Source organism: Cynocephalus volans, chromosome 8 (genome assembly GCF_027409185.1).
Source record: "Cynocephalus volans isolate mCynVol1 chromosome 8, mCynVol1.pri, whole genome shotgun sequence".
In the NCBI taxonomy this organism is placed as follows: Eukaryota; Metazoa; Chordata; class Mammalia; order Dermoptera; family Cynocephalidae; genus Cynocephalus; species Cynocephalus volans.
The window spans coordinates 111579652-111592384 of record NC_084467.1 but is presented as its reverse complement, the minus strand read 5'-3'; the positions used below and the strand labels follow the sequence as shown (position 1 = coordinate 111592384).

At 54.0% G+C, this 12733-nt stretch overlaps 2 protein-coding genes across 4 annotated transcripts; both read left to right on the top strand.

Moving 5' to 3' along the window:
* Positions 1-1956: 1956 nt before the first annotated feature.
* Positions 1957-4081, top strand: S100A14 (S100 calcium binding protein A14). Of its 2 annotated transcripts, none has more exons than XM_063106769.1 (4): positions 1957-1978; positions 2330-2460; positions 2917-3063; positions 3275-4081. In XM_063106769.1, the coding sequence occupies exons 2-4, from the start codon at positions 2431-2433 to the stop codon at positions 3410-3412; spliced, it is 315 nt and encodes a 104-aa protein (XP_062962839.1). In that variant the 5' UTR covers positions 1957-1978; positions 2330-2430; the 3' UTR covers positions 3413-4081. The 2 variants fall into 2 exon arrangements, with proteins under 2 accessions (XP_062962839.1, XP_062962840.1); XM_063106770.1 differs by having other exon boundaries at positions 1967-1978; positions 2347-2460.
* Positions 4082-5139: 1058 nt separating this feature from the next.
* Positions 5140-10795, top strand: S100A16 (S100 calcium binding protein A16). 2 transcript variants are annotated; one of them, XM_063106351.1, is made up of 3 exons: positions 5140-5348; positions 9534-9711; positions 9980-10795. In XM_063106351.1, exons 2-3 carry the CDS (start codon positions 9559-9561, stop codon positions 10136-10138), a joined length of 312 nt encoding a protein of 103 aa, XP_062962421.1. In that variant the 5' UTR covers positions 5140-5348; positions 9534-9558; the 3' UTR covers positions 10139-10795. The 2 variants fall into 2 exon arrangements, with proteins under 2 accessions (XP_062962421.1, XP_062962422.1); XM_063106352.1 differs by lacking the exon at positions 5140-5348 and adding an exon at positions 8746-8839.
* The last annotated feature ends 1938 nt before the right edge of the window (positions 10796-12733 follow it).

Sequence of the window (12733 nt, the reverse complement as noted above, 5' to 3'; positions counted from 1 at the left end):
CCCACCAGGTGCCTCCAGGGGCCCAGCCGATGGTACTGCTCTCAGTTTTCTTATTCCTAGGGTTTGTGCACTGGATGATCACAAGAGCAGTGAACATGTCAGGGGCTTACTATGTGCCAGGCACAGTGCTAAACATTTTCGTGCATTATGTTAGTGAATCCTCACAGCCCTTTGAAGTAAGTACTATTTTTAAGTCCTGTGATAAAGATGAGGAAACAGATTTTGGAGAGGTTAAGTAACAAAGACAAGAATAGGTGGAACCGGGCTGGAATTCCAGAGCCTCTGATTAACTGGGATCCTCATTGGAGGGGCACTTGGGAATGCTAGACCCACTTTCCCGACCTCTCTTCATAGCAGGAGTGAAGCAGAAGGAGGGACACCAGGTCCTGCTCAAGGACTATGGGGTGAGGGTGTGGTGGCGCTGCAGGAAGCCAAACTTTTGGGGAGCATGCTACCGCTCTCCCTATCCTTCCTGGCCTGAGGGGCATGTGGTTTGCACTGCTCACCACCAGAGGGAGCAGGGCAGGGCAGCGCAGTGGGGCTGCCTCCTAGGGCTGTCACTGCTATGCCCCCAGGTGTCCACGTGAGGCAGCTCTTAGTTCAGAGGAATAATTAGGCTAAGGCAAGCTCCCCATCGCGCACCATGAAAAGGTACCAGATAGAGACCTCCCATCTAAGGGCCCCAGACAGAGACCTCAGAGGGACCCCCAGTCTGGGACTCTGAGGGGCTATTGGCAGAGACATTCTAGAGGGGATCCCACCCTGGGAAACTCCTCAGGGGGACTCTAGGCTGAGGTACTCTGAGAAACCTCAGATTGGGTGAATCTCGGAGGGGTCCCCAGATTGAGGCCCTTCAGAGGAACTTAGAATGAGACACTCTTGGAGGGGCCCCCAATTGAGACCCAAAGTACAGGAGATTCCCAGAAAGTGACACTGTGTGAGGCATTGGGATATATGTTCTAATCTTAAGAGTTTAGGAAAAGAGCCCAGGAAATTTGGTTCTGGGTCCCACCCCATCCTTGCCCTAACCCAGGCAGACCCCTCTGCCCTTCTTCCTACCCTCTCCATGACTTCAGCCTCCAGGTGACAAGGGCCACCTGGGTTGGGCTGAGTACCTGGACCTACAGTCTAGGCTCACTGGGGTGTCATCCTGGGTACTGGATTGGGGGGTGGGTGGGGGCGGGCTGTGGTGCAACTGCTGGGTTAGGGAGGCGTGGGCTTCCGAGGGACAGTAGAGCATGCAGCCCAACCAGTCTGGAGAGGTGCTTCGCTGCCAGGCAACCCATCTGGGCCTTGCACAGGTACACTCTGCGCTGCTGAGGGGAGCTGAAGGGAAGTCAGGTCAACACTCAGTCCGACACCTCCACTAGGCTGACCTCTGCTCCTTCCTCCTGACCCAAGTCTCCTCCATTCATCTCTCTGCCCTCAGGACTTGGGTGTTACTATCTAAATTGGCCCTGGTTGGGAGGAGTGTGTGTGTGTTACACAGAAAGTACCCAGAGGCCCCTTCAGACCTCTCTCAACCCACACACCCCGCTCCCCTCTGTCCCACAAACAATGCCTTGATGAGCCTCTGCTTCTCCTTTCCCGGTTCCTGACTCAGACCCCCTCTACTTCCTGCCCCACAATTCCCCCAGGACCTTCTGCCTCCAGTGCAACCCCAAGGTGCCTCTGAGCCCTCCCTCTCTCCTTTTCCCACTTCCCTCCCCTCTCTCCCTATGGCTCTGTTTGGGGCCTAGGACCGTCCCAGACCCAGCCTTCCATGGCTCCCTCCTGTGGCAGGGGTGGGGGCAGCCTCTGAAGCTCTGGCCAAAGGAGGGTGGGGCCCACAGAACTGGCTCACAACCCAGACTGCTGCAATAGCGGGGGTGGCTTAGGGATGAGGCCCAGCCCCCTGCCTCCCCTCCCTTCCCCCAGGTATAAGAGCTGAGCTCAGGTGAGCTGGCTCCTCCTGTCCTGTCCCAGCGGCTACCAGCAGGTAAGGAAACCCAGGGCTTTTCACCCAAATGGGCTGCTCCCTGTCTAGAAGGCACACTCAGCCTATCCTAACCTAGTTTGCCAGGGGGACCAGGTCCTGCAGGTCAGCATGTATGTGTTTCAAACAGAGGTGTGTGGTTGAAGGAGGTGGGAGGAATGAGGCTAAGGTGAGGCCCTAGGGATTCCTACTAAATGAGTTGGCTTGGGGGCTGTGACCTTAGCTCCTGGAGCCTGGGCAGGGACTGGGCCCGTGTAGAGTTGGCTCTGACCCCTTGGGTGAGGCGCAGAATATCTGGGGTGGAGCCAAAGGGGGCAGTTGAGAAAGAAATGCTGAACTCTCCTCTCACTGCAGGCCACCCCCTCCTCTAGGCAGATCATGAGCTATCAGCTCCTCTGGGGCAGGCTGTAGGACGACAAAATTCTCACCAAAGGACCAAGCACACACCGGGCACCATGGGACAGTGTCGGTCAGCTAATGCTGAGGTGGGCTCATTCACTCCTGGACTGTCTTTCTGTTCCCACGCTCCTGTCCTCCACCCTGAGGGTCTATGTCTCCCACTGATTTCTGCTTTTCACCTTGGCCTTGCCCTGCACCCCAGACACTGCCAATGAGCCCCTTTCCTGGTGCCCACACAGGGTGATGCAGATGGAGCCCTCCTGGGAAGAGGTTGTCTGGGCACGTGCTAGGACCTGCCCTGCCTGCTGGGTGGTGGCGGGAGGCAAGCCTTGCCCAACCTGTGGCTCAGGGCAGAGTCCACGGTGGCCTGGAGGCTGGGGTGTGGGCCAAGGGAGAGGGACTGGACTCTGGGCTCTGGAGTGGGCAGGAGCCCGTGTACCTTCCACTGTCTTCTGCCCTGGTGGCTTTGCCAGGCTTCTGGGAAGCTGGGTATCATAAGGTCATTTGAACCTACCTGACGTGGTGCTGTCCTCTGCCCTCAGGATGCCCAAGAATTCAGTGATGTGGAGAGGGCCATTGAGACCCTCATCAAGAACTTTCACCAGTACTCGGTGGAGGGTGGGAAGGAGACGCTGACCCCCTCTGAGCTCCAGGACCTGGTCACCCAGCAGCTGCCCCACCTTATGCCGGTATTGGGGGAGTGGGCCCCGCCCCAGCCAGTACCCTGACTTCCCAAGCAAGTGCTCCAAGACCCCACCCACATTGGCACTAACAACCCCCAGCCCTGCCCCCTTGTCAGTGCCAGGTAGGCTCAGGTCCTGCTGCTGCCCCTGGGCAGGGTGGGGTGGGAAGATCTGAAGGTGCTGCCTCGCTGATCAGTGGTGTCTTCTCTCCCCTCAGAGCAATTGTGGGCTGGAAGAGAAAATTGCCAACCTTGGCAGCTGTAACAACTCTAAACTGGAGTTCGGGAGTTTCTGGGAGCTGATTGGAGAAGCAGCCAAGAGTGTGAAAATGGAGAATCCTGTCCGGGGGAGTTGAGAACTTCCCCCTGGAATTCTTGGGGGCTGTTGGGGAGAGGGGACCTTAGAGACTGTGGCCTGGAAATAAAACTTCTCTCCACCACCACCACCCTATTCCCCAGCCTGCACCTCTCCTCACCTCTGCAAGGTTCAGGTTCATAACACCCTTCCCAGTGCAGGGGTCTCTGCACTTCTGTCCTGGGCACTCTGTGAAGCTCATGGGTCCAGGAGTCCCCACCAGAGGGAGACTCAAGGGGTGGGTTGGGGCCAGGGATGGATATTGAGGGATGCTGGAGAGATAAGGATGGTCTAAGGGTCAAGTGATTTGGTAGTGGGGGAAGGGCAGAGGAGCTGGGCTATGGGAAATGATTTGAAGAGTGGGGCTGGGAGTATGGCTAAATATTTGGTACTAGGAAGGGTCTCTAAAAGCTTACCCTCCTAATCTCTTCCCCAACCCATCTAGCTGTCTGTCCAGTGCACTCCCTTCCTGCATCCGCTCTATCCCAGCCACCTCCTGGGACTCTGTCCTTGGGCTTGGGCAGGGGAGGAGGGAGGGCATGTTTGGGGAGAGGCTGGGGAGGCTGTGACTTTGGGGCGAGAGGACCAGCTGGGTGCTTGGGCATTTAGAATGATGGGTTTTTTTTTTTTTTGTATCATTTGATTAATAAAAAAGATGGAAAAAGTGAAAGATGTTGTTTTTACTGGACACCCACTCCACCAGGGTCAATGGATGAAGGGGCTTGTGGGTGAATGATGGGCCGTTGTTGGCACATGTGGGGTTGGAGTGGTTGGCAGGGCGAATGAATGGGGACTCACTTTTCCCCATGGATTTGGACTGAGGGTGGTACCAGACCCAAAAGATGGGAGACCTGATCCTCTCTGAGGGACAGGCTCCTCATTGCCAGTGGGCCCGCCCTCCAACAGGAGATGAGGGCATGTGTGCATACCTGGGGAAAGGAATGAACCCAGGTGTCCTAAGGCTTGGCTGACTAATAGCGAGGGAAACATGGGGCTAAGAAACAGGCTGACCGGCCTGGCTTTGAGGCCCAGCTCTGTCGCTTACTATCTTTGGAACTTTGGGGCACGATCTTAGAGTATCAGTATCCTTATCTGTAAAATGGGGATATTAATAGTACTTCCCTCATAGGATTGTTAGGAGGAAAATGTGACGCATCATGTAAAGTACTCATCAGAGAGCCTGACACACAGTGAGTGCACAGTGAAAGAAAGTCATTGCTGTTGGAGTGGGTCATTGGGTCCCCTTTCTGGTTTCAGCTGCTGCCCCAGAATAGGGAGGTCAAGCTGGCCAGTTTCCTTGGGTCTCTTAGGGAAAGGGTGGGGGGTAGGGCATTTCCAGAGGAGATTTCTGCTGTACAGGAGGGATCTTACGGATGGGTCTCAGGAGAGCTCTTGATGGGCTGAACTGGGGATGGAAGACCAGAGAGCCAGCCTGGTTCCTGGTGCCTGCCTCGTGACTTGAGCCCACAGAAACCAGGCGTTACTCCTGAGATCCCAACAGCAAGGAAGTTTCTGCTATCAGAACTTGTCTGTTGGAGGTCCCTGAAACTGGGCTCTCAGTGACCCAGGTGAGAAGGGCAGGTGACAGTGCTTCCCTTCCTCTCTCTACTGGTTCTGTTCAGGCCCTGCAGGGTGAGGAGGATGGAGTTGGGGGAATGCCAGCTTCTACCACTCCCTCTGGGGTGGGGGCAGAGGGGTGTTAAAAAAGGTGTGTATCTCTTTAACAAGGGCCCAACCCAGGGCCAAGTCAAGAGGGAGCTCAGTCACTACCTCCCCACCGAGCCAGCTCAGCCAGGCAGGGCCAGGAGGGAGTGGGACAGATTCTGGGAGTGCAGCGGGGAGGAGTCCCAGCTGGGCTGAGCGCGGGGAGCAGCTTGGCAGTGCCAGAGCTCAGGCCCCAGAGCCCTGCTGCAGAGAAGGTGGACCGGAGGAGGCAGGTGAGCACGCTGGGCCTGGCCTGGGAGGTCTGGGGCTGCTGGAGGGCCCCTGCTGGCTTGGGAGGCCAGGAGAAGGGGCAGTGAAAGAGGCCTGGGGAGAGGGGCCTGCCAGAGACATGGCAGGATTTTGTTATTAACTTTCCCCAAAGGCCAGTTTGGAAATGGGGAGTCCTGGTAGGTTTGGGGGCTGGGTGAGGCCTTTAGAGAAGTGTATGGGGTGGCAAGACCACTCCCCAGCCCTGCAGCTGACTGGGCTCCTCTCCAGGGGCTGGGTCACCGGGCAGAGTGTTTGGGAGCTTTGCCACAGCTGCTCGATCTTCCCCAAACAGAAAAGGGCAAATGCGTGTTGGTGGAGGTTGGGGAATGATCAGATCCTGGACGCAGACCTCACAGGGATCTGGAAGCTGTGTCCTGGTAGAGGCAATGGGGTCCAGAAGGAACCTGGGAGGGCCCAGGGAGGCTGAGAACTCCAGGAGAGGAGGCAGGGGCTGGGGTGGCCTCTCCTCTACCTCAGGACTCAGGCAGGTCCCTGATGCAGGCCCCATTGTGTACGGGGAGCTGTTCCTTGGGAGGGACGATGAGACTGTAGAGGAACCTGGGCGAGGCCTTGGGGGAGCCTGGGAGTTCCCTGAGAGGGGCTGAACCTGGGAACCTCGGCAGCTTCTCTACCTCAGAAGCTAGGCAGGTCCTGGCTTGACTTGCTTTGCTTGGCAGAGCCACCGCACTATTGAAGCACTCCCTGCCCAGCCCAGTCGGGGTGGGAAGGAGGGCAGGGGTGTTAGGGAGCCGGGCTCAGCCTTTCCCTACCAACTAGTAGAGCTCTCTGACCCGCATGTGCGTGCACGCGTGTGCATGCGTCCATACCAAACTCCTCCAATCCACTTGTCCGGAAGAAACTTCAGGGGAGCTGGCTTCCTGCTCTGAAAACAGAAATGGGTAGAAGGTAGATGGGCTGCCCAAGCAGAGCGGATTGACAATGGCAGAGTTCTTTGCTCTGTGTGTATGTGTGAGTTAGATGCAGGGAGTCCTGTGTGGGTGGAGAGGCCTGTGTGAATGATTAGCCTTATGGAACTGGGAAAAGAGCTGAAGAGGGAGCAGAGAATGGGGCTGTTGAGGCTGGAGAGATCAGTCCGAAACAGTCTTGCAGATAGAGATAGGTATATCGGTTTAGTTCAGATTGCACCTTCCCTGTATGATGAAAGCATTTGGGACAAATGAACTAAAAAGGGAATAAATGAGTGAGTGAGAGAATGAATTCATTACTGAATAAGTAAGTGAATAAATGAGAGTGAATAAATGAGTTAATGAATGAATGAGTAAGCAAATGAATGGTGTATAAATGAGAGAAAGAGTTCGAGGTAGATGGAAGGAAAACAGATTGACAAACTTAGGCTTGAAAGTGGGCTAGACTCTGAAGAGAACAGTGACTAGGAGGCACAGGAGTCTACAGACACATCCCGATGCTTGGAAATAATTTAAAACTCAACAAGTGTATGGGGAGTGGGAAGAGAAGGTGAACTTTGGAGGGCGTGGTAGACGTTCAAGGCTCCAGATTGAAGGGGACTGGGAAGGGGGGGGCTCTGGATTGAAGAGGACTGGGCAGGTGGCGGGTGGTTAGGAGGCACTTGGAGGGGTGGTGCTCAGAACCTGGGCGGGAGGGTGGGGCTGCAGTGGCTTAGATCCAGGGTCATGGTGTCAGGGAGATTTGGGCTTTTGGAGAAGTCAGCAAGCTGGGCTGAGGTGGGTGGGGTGGGGGTGGGCGACTCCTGGTTGCTCAGTCCTGAATCAGCCAGTGAGAAGATAATGAGAGTGTTGGGGAGGGATGAGGGCCAGGGGAGACGGCCCTTTGCAAGACATGTGGTCTCCCTATTCCCTTTTTTTTTTTTTCCTGGCACTTGGCTGGTACAGGGATCGAACCCTGGACCTTGGTGTTATCGGCACCATGCTCTAACCAAGTTAGCTAACCAGCCTGCCATTCCCACCGTTTTGACCTTCTAGTATACTCTGTCCATCTTCCCCTCTCCCCTATCTCATGCCTGGAGACCCTCTGGCAGGCATGAGGAGCAGGTGGCTATGGAATGGGTGGGGTGGTAGAGCTGTCTCCTGGCCCCCAGGGGAGGATACCCTTCCTTCAGAAAAATCTTCAGAAACACTTGTCCAGATGGTTATTTCCAGCACTATCCATTTTACAAGAGGAAGGTGGGGAGGGTACAGGAGCTGAAGCTACCTCTCTGGGTCAGCTGGCACCCCTGAGAGCCAGTGACTGAGTGTTGCCTGCTTGGCTGCTGCCAGAGGCCAGGCGGGGTTTGGGCATGGTGTTGAGGAAGGGCAGGATGGGCCGACCCCGTGGCGCACTTGGGAGGAAGGGCAGGAGGAGTCTCCTTTAGCCAGAGAAACGACTGTGAGAAAGCAGGTGGTGGGAGAGGTGGGCTGGCCACAGGGGTGAGGGGCAGAGGCACACCACCCAAACACACATTCCTTTTCCGTTCTGTCTCCCTGACTGGTTCCTGCAGGATTCCTCACTTAGGGACCAGGTCTGGGATGGTTAAGGGTGGGGGTGGGGAGTTCTCTAAATTTGCTCACCTCTTGGCACAATCCTTCCTGAAATGGGCAGAGTTTTCAGAATCCTTAGGAATGCTGGCCATGGGCCTGGGCTCCCCCCTGACCCGAGGGAAGTGGAACAGACAGATTATGGGTGAAACAATTGTCTTCTTCCTCATTTGTGAATGTTGGAGAGTTTGTATGAAAGTCTTACAAAGGTGTCAACATGGAACCACGCAATTACACACTTAACCAATAAAGAGTATGGTTTTCTGCAGTCCCAGGACTATCGGCTATCCCTTGTCCTTCCAGCCACAAACCAGAGTGATCAGGTGGGTGAGGCCAGAAGAGAAAGGCAGCGTTTCCCTTCAGAGAGGCTCCAGCCTGACCCCTTTCCCTCTCCACTCTCCTTATGGGATCCTGGCCTACTCTCTCCCCATCTCTTTTTACCTTTAGAAAAAAGCTTTGTCAGAGAAAAAGCTTAGAAAGGTGGTAAACGGGCATGGGAGTGGGAACGGCCACGAGGGGGGTTGGAAGGCAGGTGGCAGGGCAGGCAGCTGCTGTGGTGGGGCTTGGTGAAGCAGACCTCCCTTCCAAATCAGAGTTTCGGTTAGTCAGGCCCAGACAGTGGGTGGCTGTGTCCCTGCTGTGCCCACCTCTCCTCTCCAGGACCAGCTGGGCAAGGCAGCTGGAGCTCATTCCTGGGCTTGGGGGTGGGAGGGGAGTCTGCTTTGCCCTGTTGACTTGGGGGGGCTCTGGGCATGGGCGGCGACTCACAGTAGAACCGCCTGCTCCCCTCATATCCTGTTATTCAGAAGGCTGTATCCGATTGGAAAGTGAATGCCTTTTGTCCTGGGGCGAGGGGGTGGTGCATGTGGCCTCTGGCAGGCTGCTGCTGTGTCCAGGGTCCGTCTCCAGCTGGGGCAGATCTGAGCCTGGCTCCTCTTTAGGTAAGTGGTGGCGGCGTTCTTGGGTCTTGCTGTATATTTAGGGAAGGGTGTGAGGGAGAAGAGGTAGCAGAGTATGGCTGGGGCGTTGTGCACAAAATTTGATTTGATGGAACAAGACCTGGTCCTTTCCCAGAGAGGGGCAGCCATGGCCTGAGACCCTGGACTCACTGCCCTGCAGCCTGGCGAAGGAATTGGGGAGGGTCTGGGTCCCTATCTCTTGGTTTGTTGCCTAGGGTGGGGGTCTCAGTCAATCCTGGGGGTGGGAGACAATAGCCCCTGATCCCATCCTCTTGGCTATTCCCAGCAGTTCCTAGCTGTGTTTGCCACCAGAGCAGTGGCCCCGGGTGGCCAACCAGGGAGCAGGGCTGGAGGGCTGGACAGTTACTCTCCTCCTCTTCCCATGGGAGCCTCTTGCTATCACCAGAGCTCTGATGAGCCAGCAGCCCAGTGCCTAGGGCTGGGGAAGGGCCTGGAGAACCTGTTGAGGCTGTTGGGCTGGGGAGCACCTGGATGAGAGGGCCACATAGTTCTCATTCCAGGGCCCACCCCCGCACCCACCCTGCATTCCCCTTTCCTGTCCTTTTCCCTTCTCCAGAGGACAAGCCAGTTTAGGAGACCAGGGCCTAGAGTGGGCGTGAAGGAGGAGGTTTGGCCTGTGGGGGCTCTTCTCATCTTCCCTCCTCACGGTGCCCAGGCCTGCAAGGAGGTGAAGTAGTGAGATGGCGGACAGCTACACGGAGCTGGAGAAGGCGGTCGTCGTCCTGGTGGAAAACTTCTACAAATACGTGTCTAAGCACAGCCTGGTCAAGAACAAGATCAGCAAGAGCAGCTTCCGCAAGATGCTCCAGAAAGAGCTGAACCATATGCTGACAGTAAGGTCCCCACCTGAGGGCCCTGACTCTCCCTCCCTACCAAGCTTCTGTCCTTTCAGAGTTACCACCCCCAGGGTCTCCACCACTACCTACCCCCCGCAGGCCTCTGCCTTCTCTGGGTTCCCAGGCCTAGCCAGTGAGGCCTCTGTTTGAATTTTCCAAGAACAGCAGCTGCCCAGGCCAGACCCTGGGACTCTGCCTAGGGTCCTGTCTGGGGGCTTTCTGGGGCTGCCACCCTCCATATTGCTGACTCCTGGTTCCTCCCCAGGACACAGGAAATCGAAAGGCCGCTGACAAGCTCATCCAGAACCTGGATGCCAACCACGATGGGCGCATCAGCTTTGATGAGTACTGGACCTTGATAGGTGGCATCACCAGCCCCATTGCCAACCTCATCCGCCAGCAGGAGCAGCAGAGCAGCAGCTAGAAGACCTCCTCCTGCCACACCTTCGTGGCACTGGCCCATGCCCTGCCCCTGGTGCTCTTCCCAGGCTCCTTCCTTCCTCAGAATCCTCTGCCCACCCAGTCCCCTTTCCTCCCTTCTCCTGACCCTTGCTGAACAGGGGGAGGGGCGATATCAGGGCCTCTTTGTGAGTATCTCAGTCTGGGGGTGCCTCCCTGAGGGTCTCAGTCCCTGGAGCCAGCAGGCCCTAGGGGCCCCTCTGTGAGATCTCAATGCTGTTTGGGGACCCTGAGAGTTTCCTCACCTGTTCAGCCCATATACCCTACCAATGTCTGATGTTCTTGCCCGATTCTGCGCCTGTCCTGACCTCTGGAGGTCAGCACCTCCGGAGGTCAGCACCTCTGGAGGTCTGCTCGATACTTGAGGACTCCCTGCTTCTGATGGCAGCAGCAGCAGCAGCAGCAGCAGCGACCTCTCCCCCTTCTCTTAGCCCCTCTGCTGGGTAGAGAAGCAATTCCAAGGACTCCCCTGCAGCGGCCTGTGTGTCTGGGAACGAGCTAAGCAGGGCTGAGCCTCTTCCCTCTGCTCAGCCACTGAAATAATGGTAATAAATGCTGGATTCAGAGTTTGTATTCCCCTCACCTTTGTGATGCTCATTAAAACCTTCCCATTCATTGGAAACTCCTCATGCCTTGGTGTTCTTTGCCCAGGGCCCTGAGGCAAGGGGGAATCTCACAGAGAAAGGCCAAAGGCAGAGCAAGAAAGAAGCCAGAACTCCTGGATCCAAACAGGTGCTGTGAGCCCTAGGCCAGCTGTTCCTTCCCTTCTTCTCCATGAAGGGCCAAAGGCCACGTGTCACCATCTCTGGGCCCTCAGAGCCCGTACTTCATATTCAACTTCCAGGCACATAGTAGGTCTCATTTAGTCTCACCCTTTCATGACAGAGGGACCATGACCTTCAGTCTTGAGCCTTGAGTAGCACTGAGACCCTGAGTACTCATCAATAGATTATTCCAACACAAAGAGAAGCTGTGGGATGGGGAAGTAGGGGTGCAAGGAAAGAGGGGTGTGGGAGGCCAGAGAGGGAAAGGAAACCATGACATTATTGCTGCTGGAGGGGAAAATGCCAGTTTCTTGGTTTCTCCCCTGCTCTTGCACCGAGGGAGCCTCTAGCAGGAAACTCAGCCTGCAGAGCTTGGGATTGGTGGTTTTCAAATGGGGCAATGTACACCAAGGTTTAAGATTTTCCAGAAGATGCACAAGTACAGACAGTTTTATTGGAATCCACTTACAGATCCTCAGCCTTCTAAAATTGATCTGCCTTGCAACAGGCCAGGAGGCACCGGTCCTCCTTTCCCACTTCTCCATCACAATAACACTTGCCCATTTAAAAATAAAAGGCACACCCTTTATCTGTCCTGAATATTCCTATGCTGCCTTGACTGAATGTTAAAAAAGAATTCATTCACATTTTCTGGTGTGTGTGTGTGTGTGTGTGTGTGTGTGTGTGTGTGTGTGTGTGTGTGTGTCTTCTTGTCTCTGTCTGTCTGTCTGTCTGTCTAGTTGTGGTAAAAACACATAAGATAAATTTACCCTCTATTTTTAATTATGTGTGTATTGTACAGCAGATCTCTAGAACTGTTTCATCTTGCATGGCTGTAACTCTACAGCCATTGAACAAGCCTGTCCTACCCCTCACCCCCCAAGGAACCACTATTCTACTTTCTGTTTCTTTGAGTTTAATTACTTCAGATTCCTCACATAAATTGAATCATATATTATTTGTCTTTTTGTGATTGGCTTTGTTCACTTAGCATAATGTCCTCAAGGTTCATCCATGTTGTAGTGTATGACAAGATTTCCTTCCTATTTAAGGCTGAATAATGTTCCATTGTATGTATACACCACATTTTCTTTATCTGTTCACCTGCTTGTGAATGTTTAGTTTACTTCCACATCTTGGCTATTGTGAATAATGCTGCAATGAACACGAGTGTGCAAATATCTCTCCAAGATCTTGTTTTCAATTCTTTTGGATATATATCCAGAAGTGGTATTTCAGGGCCATATGGAAGATCCATTTTTAATTTTTTGAGAAACTTCTATACTGTTTTTCATAGTGGCTGCACCATTTTACAATTCCACTAACAGTGAACAAGGATTGCAATTTCTCCACATCCTCACCAACACTTACATTGCTTTTTTGATAGTGGTCATATTAATGTGTATAAGGTGATATCTCACTGTGGTCTTGATTTACATTTCCCTGGTGATTAGTAATGTTGAGCATTTTTTCACATGCTTATTGGCTGTTTGTACATTTTCTTTGGAGAAATGTCTATTCAAGTCCTTTGCCCATTTTTTAGTCGGTTTATTTGTTTCTTTTGTTATTGAGTTGCAGGAGTTCTTTATATATTCTGCATGTAAACTCCTTATCTGATACAGAGTTTGCAAATACTTTCACCCATTATGTAAGCTGCCTTTTCACTTTGTTGATTATTTCCTTTGCTATGCAGATTTTTTTTTTTTTTTTTTAAAGATGACCGGTAAGGGGATCTCAGCCCTTGACTTGGTGTTGTCAGCACCACGCTCAGCCAGTGAGCGAACTGGCCATCCCTA